The sequence below is a fragment of the Xenopus tropicalis genome, chromosome 6 (genome assembly GCF_000004195.4).
Source record: "Xenopus tropicalis strain Nigerian chromosome 6, UCB_Xtro_10.0, whole genome shotgun sequence".
Taxonomy (NCBI): Eukaryota; Metazoa; Chordata; class Amphibia; order Anura; family Pipidae; genus Xenopus; species Xenopus tropicalis.
This window is the reverse complement of record NC_030682.2, coordinates 35,832,227-35,845,666: the sequence shown is the minus strand read 5'-3', so window position 1 is coordinate 35,845,666 and position 13,440 is coordinate 35,832,227. Positions and strand designations below refer to the sequence as shown.

At 38.0% G+C, this 13,440-nt stretch overlaps 1 protein-coding gene across 1 annotated transcript; it reads right to left on the bottom strand.

Annotated features, from left to right (window-relative positions):
• Window positions 1-2,445: 2,445 nt before the first annotated feature.
• On the bottom strand, window positions 2,446-12,969 carry LOC100495274. The gene is made up of 6 exons (XM_002939010.5): window positions 12,778-12,969; window positions 10,433-10,911; window positions 8,826-8,910; window positions 5,409-5,545; window positions 3,682-3,759; window positions 2,446-2,983 (listed from the first exon to the last, which is right to left on the bottom strand). Exons 2-6 carry the CDS (start codon window positions 10,892-10,894, stop codon window positions 2,972-2,974), a joined length of 774 nt encoding a protein of 257 aa, XP_002939056.1. The 5' UTR covers window positions 10,895-10,911; window positions 12,778-12,969; the 3' UTR covers window positions 2,446-2,971.
• Window positions 12,970-13,440: the final 471 nt, after the last annotated feature.

Below are 13,440 nucleotides of genomic sequence, written 5' to 3'. Positions count from 1 at the left end.
TTTTTTTGTTACTGAACATTTACTGTTTTAAGAAATGTGATTCTATTAAATTTTCTACACAGGATATAATAGCTCGTACCTGTCACATTAGAGGTTTGGATTTCATGTATTTTAATGGCTATATCGAGCAGGAAATGTTTTCTGTTGGCATTTTCCAGATGGCAACGAAATGCCTGACATTGCTCATTCTGTCTCCCATTTATTTTAATTGAAAAATAATTTTTGGGCTATAAAGCACCAGTTTCAGCTCTGTTCCACATTTCCAGTTTAAATGGATAGGAAGCAGCAGTTTTGGATTTGGGTGCTTTTCCTTTGGCTGAGAATCAGAGAATACACCCTGTGTGTGATCAGCCTGGGTTCACTGCTTTGTGTGGTCTGTTTCAGACAGAGCTCTCACCTTTATTGTAGCCACATTAGAATCCCAGCCATACAGTAAGACAGAATTGCTGTCATGTAAGTACCAGGAAATAAAGTGCACAAAAAGCACAAAGTATGACCATCATTTTTGCAGAAGTAAAGTTTAATTTTTACAATTTAAAATATACAACATCATGCAGTGCTTTCATGTATCTATATACCATTTTCATTCTGTCAGTAGTATCCCTGTTACACAAAGCATAATTAAAAACTGCCCAGTACTGCTGGCACAGCCAAATTTGTAGATTTCAACAACATTAAACAGGTATGATGGGATCTGTTATCTGCTGGCACAGCCAAATTTGTAGATTTCAACAACATTAAACAGGTATGATGGGATCTGTTATCTGGAATGCTTGGGACCTCTGTGACATCATCCAGCTTGCAGAGCAATCCAATTGGCTGGGAGCCCCAGCGCACTTCCTGGAAAAGAGGAGGACCCAGAGAGACAGGGTTTGGAGACAAATCCATGGGATGGGCCAGCAGTGGGTATAATAAAGCCTCTGCTACCTTGGTACCTTGAGAGACTGTGCCAGGGGTTGATACACCACACAGATTCCCCAGGGCAGGATTACTGGTTATAATAAATACATGTTTCATGCTTTATTCATCTTTATATAAAGTAACCTTGGCTACTGCAATTCATGTGTGTGTTATTATACTAGTGTAAATTCCCCAGAGGTGTGCTCCTTGGTGCCACTAGGTGGAGACACTGAGCTACACATCCCAGTTTCCATTATCTTTCATAAGCAAAGAGGTTTCAGGCTCTACTGCAATGTGTCTATAAAGATTCTCATTCATCCAGGTCATGATATACAGTATCTAGTAGATTTAATTTCACACTGGACAGAGTAGTGATAGGATCAATTGGGAGCTCCAATAAAGGGGCCATTGTTACAGATAGGATTAATTTTTAGCACAAAGTGAAACTAGCACCGTATATTATTCATAATTGCCTACAAAATTAGGGTTTTTCCCATTTATCCAATATGTCTCCTTTAACAGCCAAGGAAAATAAGTGTGATCCTGTTCTATGGGAGTGTGCCAAGAAAGGGTTACATTTGGATAAGGAATCTTTCCATAATTTGGATCTCGATACCTTAAGTAGAGATGTAGCGAACTGTTCGCCGGCGAACTAATTCGCGCGAACATCGGGTGTTCGCGTTCGCGCAAATTCGCGGACTTTTGCCGATGTTCACCACTTTGGGTTCGCCGCGGTTTTTTTGGCGCCGCGTTTTTTCCGCCATGTTTTTCTGCCGCATTTTATCGCCTATGCATATACATAGGAATAGCTTGCGTTTTTTTTTTGCCGTTTTTTTTTTGGCGGTTTTTTTTTGCGTTTTTTTTTGCGTTTTTTTTACAAAGTATTTTTCAGAGAAATTTTGCTTGATCCCCCTCCTGCATGCCACTGTCCAGGTCGTGGCACCCTTTAAAATCAGTTTTCTGGCCAGAAATGGCTTTTCTAGGTTTTAAAGTTCGCCTTCCCATTGAAGTCTATGGGGTTCGCAAAGTTCGCGAATATTCGCGAATATCGCGAACATTTTTGGCGATGTTCGCTACATCCCTAACCTTAAGTCTGCTAGAAATCATTTAAACATAAAATAAACCCAAAAGGATTGTTTTGCCACCAATAAGGATGTGTGCTCCTTAGTTACCATCAAGTACAAGCTGCTGTTTTATAAATAAAGAGAAAAAATCATTTTCAAAAATTATTATTATTATAATTATTTGCTTAAAATGAACTTTATGAAAGATGGCCTTCCTGTAATTCTGACCTTTCTTGATATTGAATATCTGTAATATGTTCTGCTCTTTATGAAGCACAGATATAACCCGCTTAATGCAGATCTCTCTTTTTTATGCAGAAGATCATATATGCTCAAAAAGATTAATCCATTTGTTATAGGAAAACTATTAAATAATTAGAGATTAAAGAATCTCGCCAAACTGGAATATTTATATCAGTAAATATTGCCCTTTTACATCCTTTCCCTTGAGCCGCCATTTAGTGATGGCCTGTGTGCTCCCTCAGAGGTCAGCTGACAGGAAATAATGCAGCTCTGACTGTAACAGGAAGTAGTGTGGGAGCAAAAGGCAGAACATTGTCCATAAATTGTCTGATGTGGCCCAACATGTATGGCGCTTAGACCTACATTATTTGGGGTATAGTTTACCTTTAAAAACTTTTCTAGCAGTCAGGAAAGTTTTAATAAACTGCAAAATAGGTGGCACTGCTGGGATTCCCCAGTTTGTTCTTTCATAATTCTTCCCCTTAGTTTTCAAAAATATGTGCATGTGAAGGGTTAAAAGCACCTACAAAGTATGTGCAAAGTTTGCCTAAGGTCTTAGGATCTATTGCAGCCAAACCGAACTGAAGTGTGGTGCAAAGTGCAAAGAACAGGTGCCGGTGATTGTTTGCCCCTCAGTTCCCTTGGATACAGTGATTGCCAGATACTACACAACTGGTTAGGCTCTATTATATAAATAAGGAATATGTTCCATCCATTTGCTTTTAGGGTATTCCCTTTTTCTTGAAAATTCTGTTTCCCATGTTTTACTGGGATTGCTGTGAAATAAAAACATTCAGTTTATATAAACACCAGTTATATAAATCAGCCATTGTTTTACAGGGTAATATAAACCTGCCAAAAAACTCCCTCAGCTTAGGGTTCCCAACAGTCCCCATTTAAGGATATTGGTCCTAGTGCAAATAGACCCCATTTGCAGCTATTAGCTCAGGAATATCCCCATGTTTAGGCTCACCCGCCCTACATTTCTGCTGTAGGCCATAAAGTATAACATGCTAACATATTTATTTTCTGTATTTTCTTAAACTGAATTTTGTGGCCTTCAGTGGGTGTGGCCAAAGAGGCATGGTGAAAAGGAGGCATGGTCTAAGTAAATATTCTCACAGCAGACTTGGTGTGTTCAAGGATGACAAAGAGGTCTATGACAATTTACACAATGCAGCATGCAATGTCCAAAGTGCAAAAAAATGGTCAATTGCAGCTTCTTTTGGACTTTGCATTCTACATTATGAATGAGAATCTAATGCACCTAGATTCATATTTTCACGTTTTACATCCAGGCTATGCATCACTTCCTCATGGGCAGATAGAAGAACTTGTTTGTATTTACAGTATTGTTAGTTACTTTAATTAAAATGGGCCAAGGTTATATGTCTGTTGTCTCAAGCTCTAAATATAATAACTTGCCTTAACTTAAAAAATGTCAGCCCAGGTACAAAGCAAATATGCTACTTACTTTTTGAATACTTGCTGAAAATTTTTCTTCAACGCGATCCATGAATGCACTGTACACCCCACGGCGGCGTCTGTGTCTCTATAAGAAAGAGAAAAATGTCATGTACTTGGAGGTGTGTAAAGGCATTTACAATATAATTAAGAGATAATTAAGCAATTTGTGAACTAATGTGGGGCATGGATTAAAGGGCTGGGAGGAAACATATCACAGTTTTGTGTATTGTGAAAATAAACGTTTAATCTAAGCTTTATCTTGAGGAAGTAAGAAGTTTTCTAAATACCATCAGTGAAAAATTCAACACTGTATCTGCATGTAGCTTTGTGTCATTGTCTGCTATTTTGAAAGACCATTAGCTCTAATAAATGGGCAATGGCAGGGACACACCAATGTATATGACCTCACTGTCACTGTACAGCATTTTTTATGATTATATTTTAAAAATGAAGGTGAAGCTGGGTCACCCCAGTCAAGAATGTCAGTGTCAGTTTAAGTGCTTTCAAATCAATGAAAGAACTGGGTTTTTTGGCCTCCCAGGCAAACCTACAACCTTCCCCTGCCTCCTCAGCCCCAGTGCTTTTACACTTTGCTAGAAAATGCATGTCAAAATAAAATGATTTTCTACTTATTAAACTGTTATTTTTAATTTCCCCTACCCATTTTTCGGATGCCTCTTTCTACAGTTTTTCTATTCTTTTTCTTACTTTCTATCTAAGTTTGCCCTTTGGTCTTATATCTCTGACTTTCCTTCTCTTCCCCACCCATCCCTCCCTATGGGGAATATTTTATCCATGGGTGAAACTAGAGCTTGTCAAAGTTTGCAGAGTAAAATTCCACTTTTATTTTCACTATTTGATAATTATGTTCGTAATAACCCTATAGATTAGAATTGGAATTTCACCCTAGACTGTGGTGAGCTCTGGATTCACTCTCTGATAAATTTACAATCTCTAAATATTGCTCTATGTCTCATAGCCTTTTATAGTTGCACTTCCTCATGTGCCGTTTGCTCCATTCTTCCTCTGCCCAGTGTTCCATTCTCTCTTCCTTTTTCTCTTCTCTATGTGCCACATCCCCTTCTCTCCACCTCTTCCTATATCTCCTACTCTTATAAAACTCAGCTGCACATTTCCTGGGATACAGAGCAGCGTGTTCTCTACCTAATGTCTGAGACTGCTGCTCACTAATGTATTGTTTAAGGTAGATGACAGAAGCAAGGGGCAAAGCTAGTTCCAATCCACTGATATGGTGCTCAAGGCATTTGCCTAACCTGCCTACCCCTAATGTTGGCCCTGATCCTCAAGTGGACTCTTCCTGCAGCTCATTATTTCAGAATGAGAGAAATTAGAAAATTGTTTTAGGAATGCATGAAAATAAACATTGCTTTGCTTAACCATTTAAGAAAGTGTTTTCGTGGGGCCTTAACCTAAAGGAATATGTTGCAACCAACCCTAACCTGCAGATATCGTAATATTTTACTATAGGAAACAGCTATGGCACTGAACATGGGAGAAGACTGGGATAGAAGACTGATAGCCCGATTACACATGATAACAAGAGTAAAAATTAAATATTAAAAGCTCTAGTTGAGAGTAACTTTGGAATTTATACAAAGTTCAATAATTAGTTGTACCTTTTCTGCTTTTTATTAACTGGCAATTGACCTTTGAGGGGACCTCTACTACATGCAATGGTTAATGTTTAAACCAAATTTTATAATATTTACTAACAGTATATGATGCAGATTTAGGTGGGAAGGGATTTTTGGGTAGAATTAGATTTGAGTCCCATGATAGTGCAGCAGGCTGATGTGTGATAAATCCTTTAGCTGGTGGACGTTTCTCTTGTAAAGGCCGAAGTCCATTAACTAAAAAAAAGAAGAAAGAAAAACTTTAAAACAAACTGACAAAATTAGCAGAAAAAACACAAATTATGACAAGCTGACAACTTTGTTTAGGGTGGCAGCTTTATTAGTAGAACACAAGGTCTAGAACTCAGGTAAAAATTCTCATTAATTAAGTGGCGCATTTTGGAAATGGGGCTCTCTTGCATCAGTACATGAAGTTTCATGTCATTCATTAGAACAGGCTAGACAGGTAATTTAGTGTTGCTGCAGATTGTTGGGGCATAGTAGCTCTGTGAATAGCATCAATACACACTTAATTGCTCCTGCAAATATAATTAAGGCTGTCTATAGGAGGTTTTGAGTAAACTGTAATTGTTTTTCATCCGTCCATTGATCTCTACCACTATACTTGCCAGTCATTTGAGGAGTAAGGTTAAAGGAATAGTGTCATGGAAAAAATCCTGCATTGAAATCTGTTTTTCAAAAACACAAATATTCTTCATTTTTCAGGGTGCCACAGCCATGTGACCTGTGCTCTGATAAACTTCAGTCACACTTTACTGCTGAACTGCAAGTTGGAGTGATATTCCCCCCCCCCCCCCCCCCCCCCCCAGCAGCCAATCAGCAGAACAATTGGAAGGGAGCAAGATAGCAGCTCCCAGTAGATATCAGAATAGCACTCAATAGTAAGAAATCCAAGTCTGGCTTGGGACTCCTCCAGTTACATGGGAATAGGAGAAACAATAGGTTACCTGAAAGCAGTTCTATTGTGTAGCTCTGGCTCCTTCTGAAAGCTCAGACTCAGGCACAATGCACTGAGATGGCACCTACACACGAATATTACAACTAAATAAATATATATGTTGGTTCAAGAATAAGTAATAAAAAGTACACCATAAAAATCATGACAGTATCCCCTTAATAACACCTAAGACCTGCAGTGTAAGCATGTAGCCAACCTGTAAAAATGCCTTATTTTTGTTCTCCTATAAAAAAAACCCTGCAGTGTAGTCACCTGAAACCTTTGACCATCTCTTCATACCAAAAGTAAGCGTATAAATAACAATAATATAATATAATATTATATATATAATATAATATAATATAATAAGAATAATGGAAGCTACTAAGTTTGAAGCCATTTGCTTTTGTAAAGTTTAGATCCCTAGGGATAGAATATATTTATTAAGCACCTTCCTGATGGTAATCACCTATACTTTTATAGTCCTAGGTGGTTATATCTGGCCAATTAGAGGGCAGCAGGAATTTTTTGAGCGCTCAATACGAAAAAGTCATAACAAAAGTCATAACGAAAGTCATAAAAATCACGAAAAAGTCGCAAAATGTACGTTTCCAATCTGATTTTTTCCCATTCGGGATTCGGATTCGTGGATTAGTAAATCAGCCCCTAACTGTAGATATTAGTATCACAATAGCCTTGGATACTATACTTATTCAAGAACTCATCCAAACCCCTCTTATAGGCATTAACAGAATCTGCCATTACCACATCATCCCCAACCTCACTGCCCTCACCGTGAAAAAACCCCTACGCTGCTTCAAATGGAAGTTGTGTGATTGTGCGCATTGGCTTTGTGTTTCCTCTGGTGAAAAGTGTAATTTTTTTTTATTTAGGGTCCCTAAGGCCCCTGGGCCTGGCGCTATTCCTGAATAAGAGATGCAGAAGCATAGCAGAGCTGTCACATATCAGTGCACCAAAGTCACCCCTTTCCCATGCTTGACAAACAATATTATTGTAATTGATCGTAGTTGTGATTTGACTTTACTACTTTGTCTCTCATCTTTATCTTATTTGCTTATCAGTATCTCTCTGACTCTGTACTCTGTATAATTACCATAGCGGCAACAGTGAAAGGATAGGTGTAGTCTGAGATGGGATTGTTACACGTTACTGGCAAGTTATTTTGTTGTAAAAGCAGTTTTTATTTCCTTGTATGTATGTATGTATAATTTTATTTATAAAGCGCTACTTATGTACGCAGCGCTGTACAGTAGAATACATTAATACAAACAGGGGGTTAATAGGATAAAAGATAAATACAAAGTATAACAATAAATACAAATAAATACAAGATACAGTTACAGTTGCAATAAGTTAAGAGTCAAAGACACAAGAGGATGGAGGTCCCTGCCCCGTAGAGCTTACAATCTATATGGGAGGGTAACTTACAGACACAAATAGGCAAATATAAGTGCTGTAGGTCACAGTGGGTGACACTACAATATAAGTGCTATTTCCCAGATCAGGTGCTGGGTGAGTGCTCCAAAAGGTAGTCTTTTAGTTTGGTTTTAAAAAGACTGGGGGAGGATTCTCTCCGGAGGAAATCAGGGAGGGCATTCCCAATGTAAGGGGCAGCAAGGCAGAAGGGTTTAAGGCGGGAAACCGCAGTAGTAGTGGGGGGCGCAACCAAACGGTTGCTCTGCGAGGAACGAAGGAGTCGGCCAGGAACGTACGGAGACACAAGGGAAGAGATGTAGTGAGGAGCAGAGGAATGGAGGGCTTTGAAGGTTAAGAGAAGAAGTTTGTAAGATATTCTTTGTTTGATAGGAAGCCACGATAAGGACTTTAGCAGGGGAAGGGCCTGAACTCTCCTGGGTGAGAGGAGGAGAATTCTGGCAGCAGTATTTAATATAGACTGTAGGGGGGAAAGATGGGAGTAAGGGAGGCCGGTTAATAGCAGGTTGCAGTAGTCCAGTCGTGACAGGATGAGAGCATGCATGAGCAGCCTGGCTGTTGCAGTAGAGAGAAAGGGATGGATTTTGGCAATATTGCGTAAGAAAAAGTGACAGGTTTTGACAGTGGAGTTAATGTGGTTAGAAAAGGAGAGACTGGAGTCAAAGATCACCCCCAAACAACGTGCCGAATCGACAGGGTTGATGAGGGTGCCATCAATAGAGATAGAAAAGGGGGGGGAAGGACCAGGCTTAGGCGGAAAGATCATTAGTTCAGTTTTTGTTAGGTTCAGTTTAAGGTGGCGTTGGTTCATCCAATTAGAGATAGCCAGGAGGCAGTGAGAGATTTGAGTCTCAGTTTCAGCTGTTAACGAAGGGGTCGACAAATAAATTTGGATATCATCAGCATACAGATGGTATTTAAAGCCAAATGAACGGGTAAGATCTCCCAAGGACAGCGTGTAAAGGGAGAACAACAATGGCCCAAGTACAGAGCCTTGGGGTACCCCCACATTAAGAGGAACTGGAGACGAGGTTTTATTAGCATAGGAGACAGTGAATGAACGGTTAGATATGTATATTGTATATTATATGTTACTGTACTTACCAATGCTTAAATGCTGTGTTTTTAATTTAAGGTTGAGAGGATCCCTTGGGTATCCTGTATGGAAATCAGGTATGCCAGCGTCATACTGTTGGAAATAAATATTGTTTCAATAATTAAAAAATTTACTGAAAAAGTATAGTATTTTGTTTAGCAAATTAATGAACAAATGTATGTATACAGGCAGGTTAATTGGCTTCTGACTAAAATTGACCATAGTGTGTGTGAATGTAGGAGGGACCTTACATTGTCTTCATTCTTTATCATTTTGTCGTTATTTAGCTTTTTTTTTTAGCAGTTCTCAAGTTTATTTCAGCAGCAATGTGGTTGCTAGTTTCCTATTTACCCTAGCAACCAGGCAGTGGCAGGAATGGAAGATGGCAATATGAATAGGAGAGGGTCTTTATAGGAAGATAATAAAAAGTAACAATAAGAATAAAATTGTAGCCTTGTAAAGCAATAGTTTTTGGCTGACCCCCATTTGATTTGCATACAAAAGTAAGCTAATACATTGTGGGAAAGAATTACATTCATTAAAAATCTTGGATGACATAATCAGAATCACATATTAAGGGGTTAGTTCACCTTTATATTCACTTTTACTATGAAGTAGACAGTGATATTCTAAGACAATTTGCAATTTTTTATTTTTGGTTATTTAGCTTTTTGTTCAGCAGCTCTCCAGATTGGTATTTCAGCAGCTATTTGGTTGCTACCATAGTAACCAGGCAGTGGTTTGAATGAGATACCGTAATATGAATAGGAGTGGAACTGAATAGAAATAGAAATAGTAAAAAGTAACAAAATATAATAGATGTTGGCTGCCTGGGTCTGTGACCCCCATTTGAAAGCTAGAAAGAGACAAGAAAAATAAGTAAAAATCTATTACAAAAAAATAATGATAATAATAATAAAGACCAATTTAATTATTGTAACTAATACAATAAGGATAATAATAGATCAAAATTTCTAATAGATACTAAGATTAAATTACACAGATATAGATACAATGAGCACTTTTGGAAATGTGTGTTTTATAGTTATATGGCCTTCAAGCATAACTGAGCTAATTGTAGTAGTAAGCTCCCTGTGTGCTATAGTCCTAAGGAATTGATGGTAGTGATATCTTTATATACTATTCCTTTATGCCTGGAGACAGAAAGGGAAAAAAACTATGTCACCCTATCTTTGCCAATTGGGTAAAGTCCAATGTCATAGTATAAAGGAAGTGCTTTAGAAAATGATAGCAATGCATATCAAAATCAACTGTGTTAGTCTGTGTTCTGGTTGCTATGGTCAGTGACTGACAATGATATAGTATTTTCAGTTACAGGTTTGGAAGAGCCAAAATGGGAAAGCTAATTATACAAACAGGAACATGCAGCTTAAAATAGGTACTAAAAATTAATTAAAATTGGAATATTTTACATTTATAAATTCTTCAAAATGCTAATTTCTTTTAAAATTCCATTAAGGGATTAGTTATTTTAAGGTAGTTATTTTAATCATTTCCAGCTTTGGTTTAAAACTAAAAATGCAGTCTAGCATTGCAACTATAATTATAGAACTTGGGATTAATTACCAACATTGTATAAGGTTTCAGACATTACCTGCCGAAAGTCATGGGGTTTTGGGTCTTTGTATCTGTCTTTTGGGTAAACACCACTTTTCACAAACAAGATACTGGCCTCAAACGGCCCAAAAGCTTTAAACTTTGTTAGGAATGGATTGACGGGCTCTTCTTTTGGCACCAGTAAAGGGAGGTGATCGCCGGTCTTCCTCTGAGGGACCTGAGTCTGTCTAGAATCCGGGAGAAATGTATTTATTCTTCTGCCCCCTTTTGTGTCTCTAGATTCCAAAGTATTTTTGTTAAAATTTGAAGACTTGTACAGTTTTACACTAAAGTCTGGTGGCGGTTTTTTCCAAATATCCATGTCTTGAATGCATTTTGGTTTAGTGATAATGTCACTCCGTTCATCTGCCAGGTTCTCATTTGCCGTAAACTGGAGTTTTCTTGCAAACAAATAACACTGGTCACTTCCCATTTTTTCAGTTCGACTTATATCACTCATGTTCTTGTGTGGAATAGCTAAGGGAATAAGGGAAAAAAATACTGTCAGCACTTTTATTGTACCATTTATTATTATTATTAATGTTATTCATCTTTTGCCCATGTCTCTAACAAATATTAAAGGGAATGTCCATCCAAGAAAAGCTGACTACCAGTGCAATGTTGTGATGGTACATATAGCCAGTGAGAGGAGGAATTGAAGGTAATTACTATTAATTACTATTGCATTTACAAATAAATGTATATTAGACTTTGATCTTTTAAAGAGAATAGAAGTGTGTTTTCCCTGTTACAAGCATATCTCTCTTTCTCTTATACATATATTAATGTGCTAATACACAGGCAGATATTAGCTGCCCATTTGGCAGCCAGTGAGGCCATGGGTGGGACAACAATAATGGTCTTTCCAAAATAATCAGTCTGACAAGATTCATTCAGATATTGGTCGAACCATGAGTAAATGTTCACCCAAGGAACAAAGATTTGTAGATTGTAAGCTCTTTTCGCAGGGCTCTCTTCACCTCTTGTATTGGTTATTGATAGCTTTATATGTTATTCTGTATGTCCATTGTATGAAACCCACGGTACAAAAATTTTGTGACGTTCGGATCGACAATACAATATTATCGTGACTAACTCGATTTTTTCGTAAGCATATTCGTGATATTTGCGATCTTCAGAAATTTTCGCATCCAATCTGAATTTATCCCATTTGGGATTTTGAACGCGTGTTTTCATGAATGTGCCCCTTAGGCTTAGTTAGTGGTGGGATAGTCCCTGTTATGGCATATTATAGACAGCAAGAAGCAGTAGTAGACCAGCTAGCTAAGCGATTTTGGCATCTAGGTTAGATGGATCAGTACTTCTAAAGGCATTATGCCACTATAGGGTCCACATGGTTCATTCAGCACTAGGAGAACACTTTTTAATTGCTTCAGTGGAGGCCCAATGTGTGTGTGTGTGTACGCTGGAATGGCTGGACATTCAGATAAAAAAGGCCAAGAGTATCGTATGGGTGGGCCAGCATGAGTATAGCATATTTCAACACTATTTATATATGGCTTGTTTTACTAACAAGTTGGCCCCGAAGCTCCAGCCACTAAAGAACTGTTGTGAGTTAATAAACACATTTTACTGTAAAAAAAGAAAACAGATCCTCGCTTCATTTACTCTTGCTGTAACATAAATTGGAAGGTTGGTGGATCCATAGACAGAAAGATAAACACCTGAACATATTCAATATTAATAAATATATGGGAGTTATGTGTATTTTGTGGTGACTCAATTTATTTTAAAATGCCCAACAGCACTAGCTATAGAAGGGGCAAAAAATGGTTTGCACGTAAGCATCCCCTGGCGTGGCCCCAGCTCGTACATCATTTGAAAGGCATAAGTTAGGGAGAACCAGGGGGCCCAAGGCTCTGGGGAACCATATACACCTACAGGGTACAGGGCCACCTTGTGCCCATGTGAACTGCCCTCTACACCTTGCCCCAGATTTAAATAGCAGCTTGCGCCTTTCAGTAGAACAGACAGAAGTGCTACTTAATTGGCCTTAAGAGGCACAATTTTGCTTATAACTTGTAAATGAGCATTAAAGTTAGTTGGTAGCAGAGGGGTGCATAAATCAAATAGAATTATTTGATTAAAATAAAGTCTGTGAGCCATGGCCTTCCCATAATTTGAAGCTTTCTGTATAATGGGTTTACAGATAATGGGTTTACAGATAATGGATCCCAAACCTGTAGTTCAAAAAGCACCAAAATAGAAAAGTAATTTTGAAACCCTAAAAGATTTGCTTGCAGTCATTCAGTGCATTAATAGGGCTCATTTGAACGTGTACGCATTTCAGGGCTTTTTCCAATGCTAGCTTTGTGCACTTACCTCTATAATGACATCTGTCTGAGAGTAGTAGTTTGCCTTTACCTTTAATATGAAACTATGCAGCATGGGAGAAACAACCCATTTACCAGCAGTAGAATTTATTCAGCACTTTCTTTTCTTGAGAAAGGCTGGATCTGTTCTTTAAAAAGAGTTGCTAAGGAACACAGTAAATCTGAGCTATCATTGACAAAAAGTAAACACAAGGCAGAGACTGCATCGATGGCAGCCTAGCAACACTTTCCCACTATTGTTTCACTAGCTACAAGGCACAAAACTTGCTGAACTTGCACTAAAATTGCATGAGAATAAAAGCCTATTTCTAGAGCAAGGGAGAATCACTGTAAATGCTGTGGCTTTTAGTGTGAGAATTACCTTGTACAGCGTGTACCGTGTATTGTATTTCCAAAGTGTTGATTCATTTGTTACTAAGATATGGATCATATCTCTTTAGGTATCACCCCAGGAATTAATACTACTTCCTAAGGTGTCATTTATATACATGTCATGTTCTCTATGATTTGTAATTCAGCTCATATTATTATTAACATTATTATTAACATTTATTTATAAAGCACCAACATATTCCGCAGTGCTGTACAATAAGTGAGTTTCATACATTGGACATACAGAGTAACATATAAAGTAATCAATAACCGATACAAG